We start from the raw sequence: 18,013 nt of genomic DNA, 5'->3' as shown, positions 1-18,013 counted from the left end.
GATTAATGTAAATGAGCGGAGGGAGTTCCTGTTGGGCGGGCTGGGAGCTGTGTCTGGTCGGATTCAGTCCATCTCTCCTCTGTGGAGCTGATTTCTCCCCTCCCAGTAACTCAGTTATCCCCTGCTCCTCCTTTTGTTTTATCTCTGTCTCTATGCCGCAGTCAGACCGCTCTACACTTAGATGCTCTTATCTTTGGATTTTCATCAGGTTTCCGCTTCATGAATTATTTGCCTTATTTTCATATAGAGAAAAGTCAAAAGTTGGCATGTATGCGACTAAAAGTTCGCACAAAAAGTTTCATATCCACTTTTATAAATTAATTTATTTTGAAAAATCGAAGAAAAAGTTGGACATTTACAGTTCTTTTGTTGTTTGCACAATATACCTAATCAGGGTTTGTGTTAAATGTAATAAATGGTGGCGCGCTGCCACACCTTCAGAATTAAGTTTTTTTTATATTTATATATATATACAAGTTAAAAGATATATATATATATATATATATATATATATGTTTTAACAATGTAAAGCATATGAGATTAGGCCTGTCAGGATAACAAATTTTCCTGGAAGAGAGAGAAAAGAGAAAAACGAGAAATCATGCAAATGGAAATTATTGAACTTGTTTTAATTTCTCATGCAATTAATTTATTGTGACAGGCCTCCTATATTTGTGCACTTATACTAGTTTGAAATGAATTTAAATATCATGAAACGTTAAAATTAAATTTATTTTTTAAAAACCAACACCTCTGACTCCTGTCTGTGTGGCAGCGAAGCTGGCTACTGTGCGCTGCTCTCAGGCATGAAGTAAAACAGGAGACGACAGGGCAAGATGGAGGGAGAGAAAAGGCTAAATAAAGGTATAAATGTATTCAATTTAACCTTCCTTAGGTACTTTTATTTCAGCTTTTCTCTCCCTCCACCTTGCCCTGTCGTCTCCTGTTTTACTTCATGCCTGAGAGCAGCGCACAGTAGCCAGCTTATGAAAGCCACCCTAATGTTAATATTTGTTACATTTGAACAATAAAGTAACATAGTTAATTGATATAGTTTGGCCATCATGCATAATGTTTCAGTTACGTTTGAAGGCTCTCTGTTTATGAGGACAGCCCACAGCCAGGGTTTATAAAGCAAATCTTACAGGAAACGAATGCCGTTCATTTGCCTGACTTAAATTCTTATTTCCTAAAACAACAGCTGGTCAAGTTTATTTTATTGTTCCTGCTGCGTCAACACACTCTGACTTTACAGGGATGAACATTTAAACCATTAGCAGAAATATTTTTTCACTTGTAGGGCTTCTTTAATTACTAATGTTAATCAAAGGGTTCAAATGAGAGTTTTGTGGGTTGTGAGAGCTCCTGTGCCCGGGGGGTGGCAGAGGCCAGAGCCCCTCCCTCCTGTTTTCACACAACCTCCTCCAGTTCAAACTACCTCCAAATTGAAATTAAACTAAATTAACATTATTTAATTGAGTTCGCACAAGGCTGGGATATTTCTTAATTAGCTTTTACTAAGGTTCGCAGCAGGAGAGGATCATATACATACTGTGAGGTGTTTCTGAGGTTACCGTGACGACTGAGGGATGAAGACGGAAGGAAGCTCGAGAGACGAGGACAGTCATTTCTTGCCGTCTGATCTGTGCCTGGTTGCTCCCTTCGTTATCATTTTGTACAATCCAAAGTTATTTCATCTTGAGATAACTTTGACGAACCTTTCAAGAAAGGTTTGACGAACCTTTCTTGAAAGGTTCGTCAAAGTTTAACAACTTAACAACATTTAACAACTTAATGAAAGTGGGTCACCTTGACCTGAAATATGTCATATCGCTTCTTAAGGCTGGTTTATAGTTGCTTAAAGATGTTTCTGTTCTGCTTTGAAAGGTTACATATTTGCAAATTCTGGTGTTTTAATTTGCTTGCATTATATAGAAAGAGGAGACACAGATTTATTATAGCAGAAATGGCCTGATTTTTTTTTTTTTTTTTTTTGTAGTACCAATGTTTAAAGCGATATGCCACCAGTATTCCCAGTGCTTAGGAACCACAACTGCCTGCGAATAAAATCTCTCTTAAAACAATTGTAACTGCCTATTTTAATTGTTCAAACCCTTCATATAATTTAATATGTTTAAGTAGCTGGACAGGAAAAAGGGCCGAGAATTTAATCCGAGACAATTGCATTGATCACTGTACCCATTGAATACAGTGCACCTGCTTGACTTCCCTGACTAACATGCATTTTAATACACACAGTGGAAGCCATCTTGAGTCGCAGAAGCTAGCATCTTATGGGGTTGCACTAATTGGTGACCAGGACAATAAAATGCCAGTCAATAGCATGTCAAGTAGCATTGCGCTCAGGTATTTCAGCTTCCAAGTGGTATCTTATTTTTTCTATTTACAATATGCTCTACAGAGAAATTTACGAATTGGCAAAATTTCTGCTGAACCACGAATAGCCAAGAACCTGTTGTAGTTTGAAACCACTAAAATGTGAAATTATATCTTTCCCAATGTTTACTTTTAACAAGATGCTAGAGAAGGAGGCAATTTGTCTCCAGCTGGATAAAGGTGTCCGATGCTAATCCTCCCTCAACTGTTACTGCACACTGCTTACCAGTTGGCTGAAATAATTTTAGCATTTTAGCAAATTTAGCAGCATAATTTTAACAGCCAACAATTTTGGATGTTAGGAAATATATATTTTTTAATACAATGATATTGTGAAAATATTGGACGGCCAGCTCATGCCTGGTCAGAAATATGGCTTGTTTAGAATGTAAAGCTCTTAGAATAGAGTTGTTTCTTACTTTGAAAGCCAGACGAAGTAAAATGGGCAAAGTAGTCCATTTCTCAGACCGAAGCAATGAGGCCTCTGTGGCCACGTTAGACTTTCCATAAGCCCTGTAATATTAGGAGAATAATCCTCGAGAGGAGTAAGGCTAAATCATTACCTCTCAATGTCTGCTTTTTGCCAGTGTGGACCCCTCCCCAGACCTTATTTGCTGTGTGAGTGGTCTGTCATTGGATCTTGTGGGAGAACAGAGACATAGTTTCCTCTACCGATGCTGTTTAGGCCCAATCATGGGGGCTTCCTGTGTTTCAGGCTGAGTGGCATCTCTGTCAACAGGTTAAGAGAACAGCACAAGGTATCACTGCCATTCCCTCTTCGCCCCCGCCCCCCGCAAAATATTTGAAAGAAACATTTGTGTACTTTCTTATAAGTTTCAGTTGACATTTAGCTGTGCGTATATATTTAGATCAGAGCTGATCTTATTTGAGAGCCACCGATATTTGTTTGAAAACATAAAAAAAAAAAATTTCATTTGAATTGTATTCTCCGTTGTTTGGAATGGACATGCCGCTGTGCATCGCATGCACTTACACGTGTTGCGAGGTGCTACACTTTGATCTCGCAACCGTAATGCGGCTATCATTTCCGCACCCTTTTTTCCTTCTGTCGGGCGCATGTCAAGTTCACAAGTTCCTCCACAAATCCGCGGACGGCTCGCTCTCCTCGGCGCCCGCTGCCGACTGGTGTAAAAAGGGCCTTCCGCAAAGCGCCGCTTGTAATCTGCCTTCAGTAAGTCCTCCTTAGTTTTATCTGCCAAGGATTACCTCGCAAGCTGCGAGAGGGGAGAGAACGAGCAGGACGCGGCGCACGAGACGAAGAAACGAAAGCGAGCCGGGACAGAAAAACGATGAAGATGGAAGAAAATGAAAACAAATCACTGTGTAATCTCTGAAAGAATAGAGACCTGGCTTGGAGTTAAAGGGAAGTTTCCCTCGCCGCTCATTTAGAGAGGGAATTGACTAATCCCTCCATGATTGATGTCGGCTATGAGAGGCTCTGTGGCAGACTAATAGGGCTTATGAGGATGACCAGAAAGTCCTCTGTGTGTGTATATGAATAAACCAGACCTTTTTGTCTTGTGGGTCCCTCCACCCAGTGACCACAGAAGCCACGGGTTTGAATGACATAGCAGGCCAAGAAGGGGTAACTTTATCTTAATCTGGGTTTAATCTGCCCCAGTCCTCCAGGTGTGTGTGGGCTTAAACCACCAAAGATCGAGAGGTTTGGGGGTGAAGTTTAAGAGGGCTTCAGGTGAAGAGAGAACCCCGTGCACTTGAAAAGCCCTTGGACCTCCAGTCGGACTAAGACCCCCCACACATTCAAAAAACCCAGCACTCATTTAGCTATGCCAATCCTTCCAGCCATCTACGAGTGCCCCTCAGTTCATTTTTAATTGGATTAACCCAATCATACTGCACCGGTTAGAAAGACCTGCAAATTGTTTGATGAATAAGCCTTTTGATATGCATTTTCAAATGCATGTAAGTGTTTAGGAGTATGAGTGGCCACACATAAATTCTCTAGTATGTGATGGAGGAAATGAGAATGAGTTTTAAATGACAAGAACAATTTTTTTTAAGCACCCAAATATTCTGCCTGTGTTAGATAACCACATGGTAGAGAAATTGGAAAAGCAACATTTTTATAAGGGTGTATTGATGTATCAGCTGGCCGTTATTGAACCAGGTAGGTTTTAGTGACTCGGGCGAGTCCCAAGGATGACGTTTTAAATTTGGGCTACCAGCAACCTAAAAACATTTTAAACTTTTTCCTCTCCAGAATCAAACATCACAGCTATTTTACAACCATCAAAGAACTTTAAGGTGACTCATTAACTGAATGTCCACAACATCTTTTAGATTTTCTTTATGCTAAATATTTTATTAATAAGGCAGTTTTGCAAGGGTCAGTACAGCTTAATTCAGTAGCAGAAATAATCAAATAAGTAAAATCAATCATCTAGTCTATCTTTCCCTACTGCTGATACTGAGAACTAAAAAAGGGAACCTTTGAGAGAGACGGACGGAGTTTGACGTTTCGAACCCCAGACCTGGCCTGATGATGAAGAAGGTGTTGCAGCAGGAGGAAGATGTTGATCGGCGAAGGCAGGAATCTCTGTAGGTCTGATGAGCTTCTTCTCCGCATGGATGGTGAGGTCACACAGGACTTGGTGCTGGCAGGAAAAAAGGCACCAGTTCTTCTTCTTTGTCTTTGTCTTCATCTTTGTCTTTGGGGTCTGAACCCAGCTGATGAGAGAAGTGCGATGTGAAGCCACAGGTTGTGGGCCTGACCGGTTGGTCTCCATGAGCAGGACAGTCTTCAGCTCCGTGGCCCCGGCTCTTCCTCAGCTGCAGAGTTCTTTGTCCATCTCTTGGCTCGAAGCTGCCCGGAGGATCCAACAAAAGGTTCCTCTTTTGCACCCACCTTTTATAGGGTTTCTGACTGCTCAGACAGATGATCTCATATCCATCACTGTCTTACAGACATTATGTCCTAATGTCTGTGCTAATGTCTCAGGGTTGCTCAACCTCCTGTGTCCATTGCCTGCACAACCTTTCACCTACTCTTTACCTCCAACATATCAGTGATCTTTAATTGCAGTTACACCTTTTTTATACCATTTCAAGTTTAATATCAAAATCACATTTATATCACATTTATTTTCTTTAGCTTCTCTGATTTAGCATTCATTTATAATTTTATAACCATAACTTATTAATTATACTTATTATAATCTTAATGTGAGTTATTACAGATGTTTTTCTGAAAAGAAACCAAGAATAATTCATGATTCTAATTATTTGATACCAAAGTTACAGTTACTTGTTTTTCTTGTAAGTGTTCTCACAAATGTACGTGTAAATATTATTACAAGTAAACCAATATTAATATAAGTATTTTACTTTGAATCTTATCCAATTACTAATAATGTTTAGATTTCATTCTTTAAAACTTTCATGCTTTGAAATAAGGTGTAGTCTCAGCTATTTTTATAAATCTGCAGGCTGGAAACTTACTTCCTCTTTTTCCAGGAAACCTGCTTTTCCTGTTTAATGACTCTCTGACTGACTATGATTTCTTATGATTAGATAGAAAAAAGTAGAATTAAAGCAAAGTTTGCTTTAGACAAAAACAACACACACAACCAGATTTATTTTATTGACACCTAAGTATACTGAAATCAACCCCGATTTCCCTAGTTTTGGGAGATGCTATTTTTGCTTGACTGTATTATTTTTTTGTTATATTTTTATATTTATATTTCTAGTTTAGCTTGTATACTGTTTATTCTACGCTGTGCTCTTTCTTTTCTTCTGTTTTTGATTTCTGTTACTCTAATTTTATGTCCAATTTCTCCCTTGACAGCTTATATTTCCCACTTGTGGGACTAATAAAGAATGACCTTATCTTAATTTTCAAGTTGGAAAAAATGAATAAAAATCCATGCAAGTGGGAATACCTAGTGGGAAAGTAAGGTTTCTCACAAGTTCTGACCACACAATCCAGTATGGCTGCATAGTAGTTTATTTGTCCATTTAACAATTTGTATCAAAAATAAATCTTTCACATCCCTTCGATGAGAACATTTCTGAAAGCACTAAACATTGCAAATCCTATTAGCCTGTATGGAAAATGTCCAGTTGCAAAGACCTCTCACTCAAACAATTTCCACCGTGAGGGGGCGCTATTGAGAAACGGCTAGCGATGGATATGTAGAGTTTTAGATGATTACTAAGATAAATTATTCATTATTGTTATTAGGGCCAAACACACAGGCATTAACAATATATGCTCTTTGTTGATTCCTGTTTCTCTTTCTGTATTCTACCTGCCATACCGCCTAAGTTTTCTCTGCTTATGTGTGTATATGTGTGGGGGGTGTTGATGCATGTGTATTCTGATCAGGAGTCAAAGGGGTGACTTTGTAATTATGTTCATTTTAATTGGCTGTGCTATCATCGCTCTCATCACTTCGGCGCCCACGCTGTACTGGACAATGGCCGTATGTGGTGTGGGGGGTTTAGTCGCTGCTATGTTAAACCCGCTCCCCTCCACACGCATTCATCTCCTTTACCTGCAGAATATAATTCCTGAAGTGGCCTCTCTAATGAGTTTTCCCTGCCCGGGCTTAGATTAATTGATCAATGGTGTCGCTATCGCCGCATCTGATCTCTGAATCCATTGCACTGCTAATTTGTTTGTTTTAAGATGGCAGTTAAAGGAGATTAATGCGATATAAATTTATAACAGAACAACGTCCCTCCCCCAACCCTCGACGTTCTTGTTTTTTGAAGTGTCATTCAAGTTTTTTTAAAAGCTGATTGAGATTAAATCTAGAAGGTATGCAACAGAAGGCTGAAGAGATTGGCCCAAAATGTCATCTTGTGGCTACAAGGAAGCATATGAAAAAGAAGAATTGGAAATTTTAGCCATCATTCATGTTGCTCCCATCTGCCCTGCTTAATGACAAACACATTCATGTTCTCTTTTTTTCTCCAGCTGTAAAAAGTAATTTACAGAAGCATGAGTTTGGTTAATGTGGCTGCTTTTGTTTCCATCATAAGCTAAAGTCAACATTTATAACTCCTGTTTCCCCTATATTACATTTTAGCTGATCAAGCTAACATGCCAATAGTCGCCTTTCTTTGGCTCCAGTGTACCCCGAACTAGGAATGCACATTCTGAAAATTTCTTCTGATATTCATAGCAGATATTTATATTGCTGTTATGGACGAAAACTGATATTTGCCGATATATACAGTACAGACCAAAAGTTTGGACACAACTGTGTGTCCAAACTTTTGGTCTGTACTCAATACAGACCAAAAGTTTGGACACACCTTCTCATTGAATTCAATGAGAAAGTGTGAAAGTGTGTGTCCAAAAGTTTGGACACACAGTTGTGTCCAAACTTTTGGTCTGTACTGTATATTTCCTACGTTTTTGCTTCTGTGCTTCAGTTAAACACCTTCAAATCCTGTGCCAAAGCAAAAACCACTGGCCCAGTTTCCTCCTCCCCCCTCCCGAAACACAATACACAAAGAGCAATAAGAGGGAAATAAACATTAGTTATTAATCTCAGCACATTCTTACTTATTGGACCGATATGTTTAAAAGTTACAAACATCGGTCAACATCAATGTGGGTGCCAATATATTGTCTTGTTTCAGTTCTAATAATCAAGTTTAGTCTGACTTTTCAAAACATGAACTGTATGCTCGAGTTTGAATTTATTGTGAATTTTTTCTCCAAGCAAATTCAAAATTATACACAAAGGCTCAAATATACATAACCAGTCATATTTATTTAGATGTCTCTTACTGATTATGTCCTGCCATGGAAATTTTTGGGAATTATCTGTAAAGTTACAGTAGAGTTGATGCAGACAGCAGTTTGATGTAATTAGACTGTTGGGAGAGCTAACTGGGTCTAAATTGTTTCCATCCAGGTGTTTAGGAACTAGTGGTTACTCGTCCTTCTTTGTTATTAAGTCCTGCTTTTTGCAGTCAACCAGCAACGAATAAATAAATTAATTTACTTAAAGTGGGACAATGTAAACATAAATTAACCACTGAAAGAGAGATTAACTATACAAGGTTATAGTTGCAAATGTTTATTTCTAACTGTAGTCTCCAGAACATGCAATGATATCAAAACTAAACTTTTAGCTATTCAAAACATGAAGACAAATATAAATAATCACACTATGCAAACTATCATAAGAACCATTGGCAGTAAAACAGGCCGTAAGCTTGATGGTACCACCACCATGCTTTACTGTTGGCTGAACATTTTCTGGTGTTCAAGCTTCACCTTAACCTTGACTACATGATTACTTCAAACACACTTCTTTTCTCCATGTTAATGCATATTATTTTTTAAAGATTATAGCCTTATGGCTCAATCTGTCTCTCTGACCTTTAACCTTTTCTCCAGAAGGCACTTGGCATTCATGCTTCACCTGTTGAAGTTGCATGTTTTGTTATGTCCACCTGATTGATTCATAGATGTCACTAAATGCCCAAATTCAATATACTAAATATAAAGTTCAGACCAGTTGTGAAGGCAACCACTTTACAAGCCGACCGGTTAAAATATTTATCATTTCTAAAAGCATCCAGCTTGACTTTACTCAACATCTGCATGTACAGTCACATTAATGCACACTCACTTTCTCTTCCCACCGACTCTGGAAGGGAAGCGCCCTCCACCCCCAACACCTCCTCTGTGTGATTACGACCGTAAAGCGTTATTTCTTTTGTATGTTAATGTGTATTATTTTTCACGCTACATTCCCTCCTCTCTCCGGTACCACCCTCCCCCCTTCCTCATTTCCTTATTGTTCCATCCACTCCACATCTCCATTTACATAATTGAACTTTTGATTAGACTTCGTTCCGTCCCCTCTGCCTCTCGTCGAGGCAACGTATGAAATCGGGCACACAATTTCATGGGTAAGATGACATGAAGCGATCATTCCGGTTTCCACTCAGTTTTTTCCCCCTAATGCGAGGACGTCGGACGTATAAAGCTCAGATTAAACAAAGTGCTTGTTTTGACTGAAGGTGCAATTAAATAAATACTTGGGTAGGTAGGAGCCAGCCAATCAGAAGTGCATTTCAACAGCAGGAGAGATGATAATGAATTCCTTGAAGTGTTTGTGTTTATATCTGAAATACAATACGGTAATTCATTAGGCGATTGTCTCAATGTCTCCTTTTGTACAGTTCCTGTCTATACATGTGAACATACTTAAACCTATTGCTATTTAAAGTAAGTCTGTGTGTTTATATACACTTTGCAGTACATCCCTTCTTTGTAGATGGGCTTTTTTTTTTTTTTTTTTGCTCTAGGCTCCCTTGAGCGGATTACAAGTTTTAAAGAGTATGAGATTCAACACCTCCTCAAATCTGACACTCTGACACTGCTTTGAAGGCTCGAAAGTGAGATTGGAAAGACACGGAAGCTCTTGTCTCTGCACGGAGTCGTGGGTTTATGTCATTGGTTTGAGGCCAGTTAAGTTTCCATTGAAGCGTCATGCCCCAGAGGGAGAGACAAAGCTGCCACTTAAAGCGTTTGACTTGTATCTTTTTTATGTCTCCGAAAGGCCGGTTTCAGTCGCTCCAATGCTTTAAACTCCTTTAGTGTTTCTGCTAAACTTTGTTTGTCCGCCTTAGTTTCGGCATATAGGATATAGCCAGGTGTAGCTTTTTACCTTTAACTGTCTTCAACTATTACTTTGTTACTGATGTAATAGTTTAAATATTTATCATTCCACCTCTTAGCAGGTGAAATGATGGTGACGGGTGAAATGGTAAAGATCTTAATGTGTAAGACTTCCACTGAACTATGGAAGTATGACTATAAAACATGGTTCTGGTTAGTTAACTAATATAGATTAAATATGGACAAAACATAGCTCTGACTATATCTTCTTTATGGTACTTGTTACTGGGTGGGCAGTAATGGAACATTGTCAAAGTTGTTGCATTAGAAGCAAAAACCTGGGAAATGTAAGATGTAACTATGACTAGAAGACTGGGTCAAAGGATCTCTAAAACAACGGTTTTTACATTTTGTTGCCTGTCTGCAGTGGTCAGCATCTATGAAAATCCTAAGAAGAAACGGGACCTGTCCAATTGTCCAGAGAATTTTGGGCGAACATTTAAACTGGGCGTGTTTCAGTCGGATGTTGACATTGCGTATAGCTGTAATAAACAAGGTGACAAACTACCATGGACACCACAGAAGAAAAAGGTTCTCCCCAGAAATATGCATCATAGAAAATGTTGCAAGAACTGGCTACAAAAGCAGAAAGCAGGCTATAGCACATGGCCTTCTGGGTTAATACAACCAAAACAAATGTGTGTGTGTGTGTGGGTGTGTGTGTGGGTGTGGGTGTGTGTGTGTGTGTAGCGCTAGCGGGAAAAATGGCTTGTCATGTTTTACCAGAGAAATCCTACAATTGTGAAAATCTGAGACAACTCAATTTTGTTTGCATTTCATGAAGAAAGTTGTGCCTTTTGTCTACTTCAGAGGTTTTCATGTCGTTTTCTTCAGTGATTCTTGGTGCAGCGCCACCACAGGCTTTTCAGGACACAGGTTTTTCAAAGGGTTTGGATCGTTTGACACAGTTCAATGTGAAAGCGAACAGCACCAGCTGAAAATGGAACAAATGTTGCAATTTTCGTCACCCAATCGAACCAAGTTTACTGGACTATCAGGTGGGAAAACACCCTCAGTTTAAAAAATCTGAACTTCCTCTTTATAGTTTGCTAATTTGCTAGGGTAATGCTAAGCCTGACTCGCTAAGTGTCAAAAGCATGTTACATGTTAAAAACAATCACCTTTTTCCACACTGGAGAAATCCTCCTAATACCAGGATCAACAGGAAGTCCAACACTTTCATCATCGGCTTCTCTCCTATCTACTTATTCCGACTGTATGAGCTTAACCCTCCTCTCCCACACCCACCTCTTTCTCTCTCCAACCTCCCTTTTTTCCCCTCCTTCAATTTTTTTTTCCCTCCCTTTCTTTGCCCCCTTAGATGTATGTTGTTGACACTGAGGCATCAGGAATAATGGAATCTCTTGTCAGTGGCTTGTATTTTCTGCCCAGACTGTTAGGGCTGTGTATAATAGTAGCAGCCAAGGCGGAAGAGGGGAGGTTATGTGCCACTGATAGTAATGAAGGTTGCCTTTTCATTTTTTAATATGGGACGTTTGTGGGCCGAGGCAATGCTCTCCGCTAATCCTACCCTCGAGCCGAGCTAGCTACATGGACGCATTGGTGTTACACACACACACACATGCACCCCCACCCCCAATGACATTCACACAGGCCGATAAAGCACAAACACACACCCGCGTACAATGCATGCACCTTCCTTTAGGCGAGACAGCGAACTGTTTGATAAGTGCATTTCTGCTCCTCATGAAATTTTCACCCTGCCCGTGTTTGTGTCTTAAGGAAATGCAGTCTGTTCCTGTTACAGATGATATGGTATTTGTTTAATATTTGATGCGTCTGAAAGCCTCACTGACTGGCTCCTGCCTTTTGTAAACCTTTATCAGAAAACCATGTAATGGAACAGAGTCTGCAATGTAGATTGAGAAAATTACACCAGTTACAGGGGCCAGGGTGAACAGCTAGTCACGCAGCTGTCACAGGTTAGATATCGTGTCGCTTTTTTATGTCATAGAAGAAGTAGTTATGCTTATTCAGACAAAACGGGAGCAACAAGAGCAAACATAGATGTGCTTGGCTTTGAAGTAGTGGTGCACAGATAAATCGACCCAGAGTTTCTTAATTTTGGGTGATTGATCCATACCGATCTGATCTTCCCCCAGAACAGTCGACAGCTCACTATTTCCAACTAAGCAACTTTGTCGCTAGTGTCCTCTTTATTTCTATTTTTTATTTCCTCCGTTTATTCCCGTGGTGTTGGAGTTGTTTTTCAGTCTCTTGGTACTCGCTTATTGCTTTTCAATTAAAGCAGAGAGTGCTGTTCTGCAGTGAGACGTGGATCAGAGTGAGCCTTCATAGCTGCTACTAAGGTTGTTTGTTTACTGACAAAATCGATATTGGTCAAAATCAGAATCGGCTGGTCAGGCTTTGGCGAGCGGTCAGGAAATGGCGCACCGCCACTTTGTCATTTTGTGATATAATTTTCAGATAGAGGTGCACAAATAGCTCAGATTGAGGCCAAAATTGAACCTGGTGGCCAAAATGCAAAAACACCATGTGTGTGAAAACCAACTTTGCATTTCACCCTGAAAACACCGTCACCTTGATAACAACTTTATGCTTTTCCTTCAGCAAAGACAAAGAAGCCTGTAACAGTTGATAGAAAGGTGACAATCTGTTAGAAGCAGAAAGCGATTTTGCAAAGAATAGGTAAACTGTTCAATCTGCAGATGTGTGAATTGTGTACAGGAACATCCAAAATAGAACTACTTCAAAACATGATCCTTTAAAGCATTGACCGCAACTGTGCTGTATTTCATTGATCTTTCACACAAAGTTCCTCCAAAAATACTAAAGTTTGTGGTTGAAAAAGTTCAACTGGTGTAAAAACGTAGACCTGTCAGAATAACAAATCTTTCTGGTCGATAAATTGTCCCCGAAGTTATTGCGAAAAATGATTATATTATTGTTTCGAGACTTATTTTCAAGTAATATGACGATAATGGCATGGTTATGCAAGAACACATTCTTAAGGATCAATAAACTTTTAAATTCTATTGAACATTTAACACTGGAACTAGAAGACATTTTAAATATCCAACATGCATAGACAAAGCAACAGAAACAACCGCATTATTAAGCCTCTGTAAACAGAATTGTCTTTTAAATAAGGGTTAGTTGCAAAAGACTGAAGACTTTTTTCATGTAGTGTTTGTAGAAAAAGAGAAAATGGAAAAATGATACATCATGCAAATGGAAATGATTGAGTTTGTTTTAATGTATCAATGCTATTGATTTATTTATTGATTGTTGCAATGGGGCTATAAGCACATACATTTTTCTGATTTTCTTTGAAGGCCATGTGTTTATTTTCTATTTATTCTGACTTTGTACCTCTTCTGTGAGAAAGTGTTTCTCTTTTTTTTGTTGTTGTTGTTTTTTTTCCTACTGGCAGCGTTGTCGTGGTGTATTTGGAAGCGTGTCTGTGTTTCCTGCCGGCTAGGGCGCAGGGTCTGCAGCATTGGAGTGTGCTGTGTGTCTAATTGCTTTAATAGCACCTGGTCTCTAATCCCAGGTAATTAGAGCGCTCAAATTAGACAGCTACTTTCAAACCGTCACTTGAAAAAGCAGAAGGAGTAGGAGAAGGCCTGGAGGAAGACCGCATCACACTGAGACTCTGGTTTTACTAAGGCGCAGAGGCGAGCGCAACACTGCGAACGGATAAGGAAACAGATTTTATGTAGAGCCCGAGTTTCCGTCATGTGCTCACTTGTACAGAGGTTCTTGAAATCCTTGAAAATGCGAGAACTTCAAATTGGTGTTGTCAAGGTTTGGAAACTGCTCGATTTCTGTATAAAGTGCTTGATATTCACACTGCACAGTTTTGTAATAACGTAATAAATCTAAAAGCTTCAATATGGAAAACGTTATTTAGAGTTTAAACCCGATATTTTCATTCACCTAATAAAAACACACAGATGCATTTTTTTTCTCAGCGTCTGAAGTTAAATCTGACTAACCTTTTCTTGTTTTAGGTCAATTAGGATTGCCAAAATTATTTCTATTTGCTAAATTCCATAAAGCTTGGTGAAAACCCTGTTTGGAGATTTTCTTTGACTTTTTTTGCAAATTGTGTTTAACCATTTAATTTGAGCAGGAAGGTCATTTACCTGACCACGATGTGTTTGGACTGCTTCAACGTAATCAATAATTATTACTCGTAATGGCTCAACGACTTATTGTTGATCCTATACTTTATACGTTAAACAACATTATTGGAATTGGGGGATTGTGGGACTTTTTTTGTTTCGTTCTCAGACCAGTCAGGTGTGTAAGGCATGTGTGAAAGAGGCATGAAATTTAGTTATATTTTACGTGACCTTGTCTCTGCTGTGGGATGCGGAATATTACCACAAAAAATAATAACAGTAATAAATTATATAATATAATGGTGATTTATAACAGCCTTCTTTCGTGCATTTGTATTGTTTTCATCTCCAAAGTGTGACCATGTCAAAGTTTGGAAACTTACCTTGAAGATTTTTGAAAAGTGCTTGAGTTTTAAAGTGGGAAAAGTGTACTAGCCCTGTTTATATATTTAAGATTAGGATTAATGCATCAATTAGATTTGAGTTTTCAACATTATATACAGTTCAGTTTCACCAAAACAACCGAGTCACATCAGCTTCTCTCCTCCTCCACACACGGTGATGTTGCCCTTGTTCTAATCGTTATCGACTTTCTCACTTTTTTTTTTTTTGTTTCGTTCTGTTTTGGTTGTGCGGCACGGCTATATTGTCGGAGCCTCCTAAAACGTGTTTGAAGAAGCTGTGGGGAAAGGTTAAGGCCCTCTTTTAAAGATGAGCCGGAAATGTCAAGTGTCTGCCCCTCAGGCTCCCGCTACCGTCTCCCTGTACTAAGACTACCACAGGGATCTGCATCACTAAGAGACACACACCCACACCCACACACACACACTGATATGAAGGTTAGGAATTGCTGTTAGAGATGTCCTCTAGTCTCTTTCATTTGTTTTGACTCTCATGGCGTCTCAGCTGGCTTCAGGCTCCTGGTCAAAGGTTAAATTGGAACAATGGAGGAGAAACTCAGGAACTTGTAGAGTTCAGCTAGCTGGCTGCTGTTCATGTACCACTCAATTAATTCTTTCCAAATGAGTAATGCTTTATAAGCTTAAAATCAGAATTAGTCTCCTTTCTGACTATTCAAATCATGCAGATTCTCCTGTGAAGGCTGATTATAAAATCAAAGTCTGATTTTCCTTCCTACTGCCTATCCAAACAATAAAACAGTCTGCATACCTTCAGGCCGATGCTCTTTCTCTCAAATATAAAACGACAGTTTCAGATTAAATCTTACTTCCCTTAAAAGTTACATTTTTTTGGGTCATGTAGTAGCGAAAACACGCCAACAGAGGGGGTTAGTCAGCCACATCAACCTTAGTTAGGAAGCACAGACCCAAACTGGTGATCATCAGGCCTCAACTTGTTGGGCTTTAAACTCGGTTATGTTTTGTCATATATTTTTTTTAGAGCTCAATATATTGTGATTTATTTACCCACATCAGTTAAAGTTCATTCTTAGGAAGTTTACCACTTCAGACTTCATTTTGTGCAGAAAAAACATAGTAGAGAGGAGGAAACTTCCAGGAGTACTAGTGAATTTAAATAGGTTAAAATAAATCTTCTAATTAAGTTTTGTAGTTTTGATTAAAAACAACCAAACATATCTCCCCACTCAGTTGTTTTATTAAATATCATCTTGGCCTATTTGCAGACATAATTTAAAGTTTCTGATCACTCACTAATTGTTTTTAAAGTAAGCCCTCCATTCCCTCTGTACTTTTTCCTCCATTGCCATCAGAGAGTGTCCACACATCAGTCCCTCCGTAACCAGATTAGCAAATATCTGCCTGAATCAACATCTACTGTCAAAACAAGACCGTTGTCTCCGCAAGACCAAGGATTTGTGGGAATTGGAGTCCAGGAGAGGAAAAGGCTTCTTACGCTGAATGCGTTTAGCCCAGATAAGGCTTCAAAGGCGAAGCTAATTAATAAGATGTTTACATTATTCACGGTCGTACGCCGCTTTCTGAATGACCCTCCAGAATGGGTGTGTGTCTGCACACACACGTGTGAAAGCTCATTATATACCAGTACGGCATGTTAATTGATTGACTTGTGACGGCGAAGTAAAACATTTTACTGGAAAATAAGTAATAAAGGGAGTGGAGGAAGTCGGTATTCAAAGGGAATCTGAATACTGAAATAAAGACAAGAAAATGACATGTAATCTTATTTGATCTGTTTGTATAAAAAAATACATTGTTTTTATGAATGTTTCTTTCTATCCATTTCCAATACTCCTCCACATTCTCTCCACCTGCAGCCTAGCCCCGCCTCCAGTCCAGTTCTTGGAGGGAAACCCAATGCCAGCCAGTCCCTGCTGGCCTGGTGTCGCGAGGTCACCAAGAACTACCGCGGGGTGAAGATCACCAATTTCACCACGTCCTGGAGGAACGGCCTGGCCTTCTGTGCCATTCTACACCATTTCAGACCTGACGTAATGTACGACACACACACACACACAAACTGAATGCTATTTTCTCCACAAGATCCTTTACCTGAAAGCAAAAACCAGCTGGTTTTCCACTTATTCCAACCCATATTTAAATACAAACAGGGATCCTACAATCTTGAAAAGTGTGACATTTTCTTTTTTCCATTTTCCAGACTTTAGTAAGTATGGGGGGAATCTAATAATGGTTGATATATGGAGTAGTTTTTCCTGGCATGACTTGTGTTTAAATTATGTTTACTACGTCACACTTTCATATCATGTAACCTGTCTGCATTGTTTTTTAGATACTTGTTGTTCATCATTTTTGGAACATGCAGTTCATAGAAACTTTACCATTTAAAAAGTTAAAGATTTATTATTTTGTTCTAAAATGTTAACAATGTTGGAAGAAAAAATTTAGAAATCTGATTGTGGAAAAGTATCAAAATTAGAAAATTGTTGGAACCCTGCATGATTTAGCAACATCTGGATCAAAACTGACTGCTCCATCTGACTGGTTAATGGTCGAAAGACACACGAAGGTTTTAGAGAGTAAGAACAATTCTATGTTCTTTCTCATAAGAAAGTCCTTCTTATGAGATGCCAGAAAAAGTGCTGGAGCAGCGGTGCACCGATTACAGTTTTCTGGCCAATCACCTGACCCGCTGGTTCCGATTTTGGCCGATACTTACTTTTTTTTTCATTTGAAAAATTGCTAAATATAGAGGCTAAGTTTCCCAAAATTAAAGAAATCTGAGCTGACTTATCAGTGCATCCCTGTGCTGTAGTCACTATTTTCTTAACTTCCAAAATTATAAATTCTCAATGCTGTCCCTTCCCCACCTGGTGCTGCACACTGCTGGTCAGCTGACCGATAGAAAACTCCTTCACTTTTCCTCTCGCTTAAAAAATGTATCACCTTAGAAACATTTCTGGTCACAAAAACTGTGGAACTGTCATGATGTGAAATAGCTGTGGAGGATATGAACTTAAAGTTAAAAGTTGGACAACATATTGGTGACAATTTAAAAGGGACACATTACAATTTTTGGCTTTTAAATCTGCCACTGCAAACACAGTCGAATAACAAATCCTTCTTAACAAAAATACAACTGAACTACGAACAATAACTTTACTTAAAATAATTGTATTATAATTCTAATTATATTATAGTGATAATTCTATGGTTCCAACAGTGGGCCATTTTCTTTTTATCAAGATAATTGTTTTTTAATATAACAATAGACAATATTTTAAACTATTTTTAGTATGGAAGCTAAAATTGTGACACCCATCAGTTTTTTTTTTAAAGAACCCCGGTTTAAAATAGAAAATGTAAAGAATCTCTAAAATGTCTATTTTTTTTTTTTTTATTTGCATGTAAATCTG

At 38.8% G+C, this 18,013-nt stretch overlaps 1 protein-coding gene across 7 annotated transcripts in view; it reads left to right on the top strand.

Annotated features, from left to right (window-relative positions):
* Positions 1-18,013, top strand: part of ehbp1 (EH domain binding protein 1) — a 166,820-nt gene that overhangs the window by 55,771 nt on the left and 93,036 nt on the right. For all 7 annotated transcript variants that reach the window (XM_032553699.1, XM_032553703.1, XM_032553704.1 and 4 more), the window contains one exon: positions 16,454-16,632. In XM_032553699.1, coding sequence (XP_032409590.1) covers positions 16,454-16,632 — 179 coding nt within the window. The remainder of the gene's footprint in view (positions 1-16,453; positions 16,633-18,013) is intronic.

This window comes from Xiphophorus hellerii, chromosome 22 (assembly GCF_003331165.1).
Source record: "Xiphophorus hellerii strain 12219 chromosome 22, Xiphophorus_hellerii-4.1, whole genome shotgun sequence".
NCBI classification, from domain to species: domain Eukaryota; kingdom Metazoa; phylum Chordata; class Actinopteri; order Cyprinodontiformes; family Poeciliidae; genus Xiphophorus; species Xiphophorus hellerii.
The sequence above is the reverse complement of the archived record's forward strand: the minus strand, read 5'-3'. Positions and strand labels throughout refer to the sequence as shown.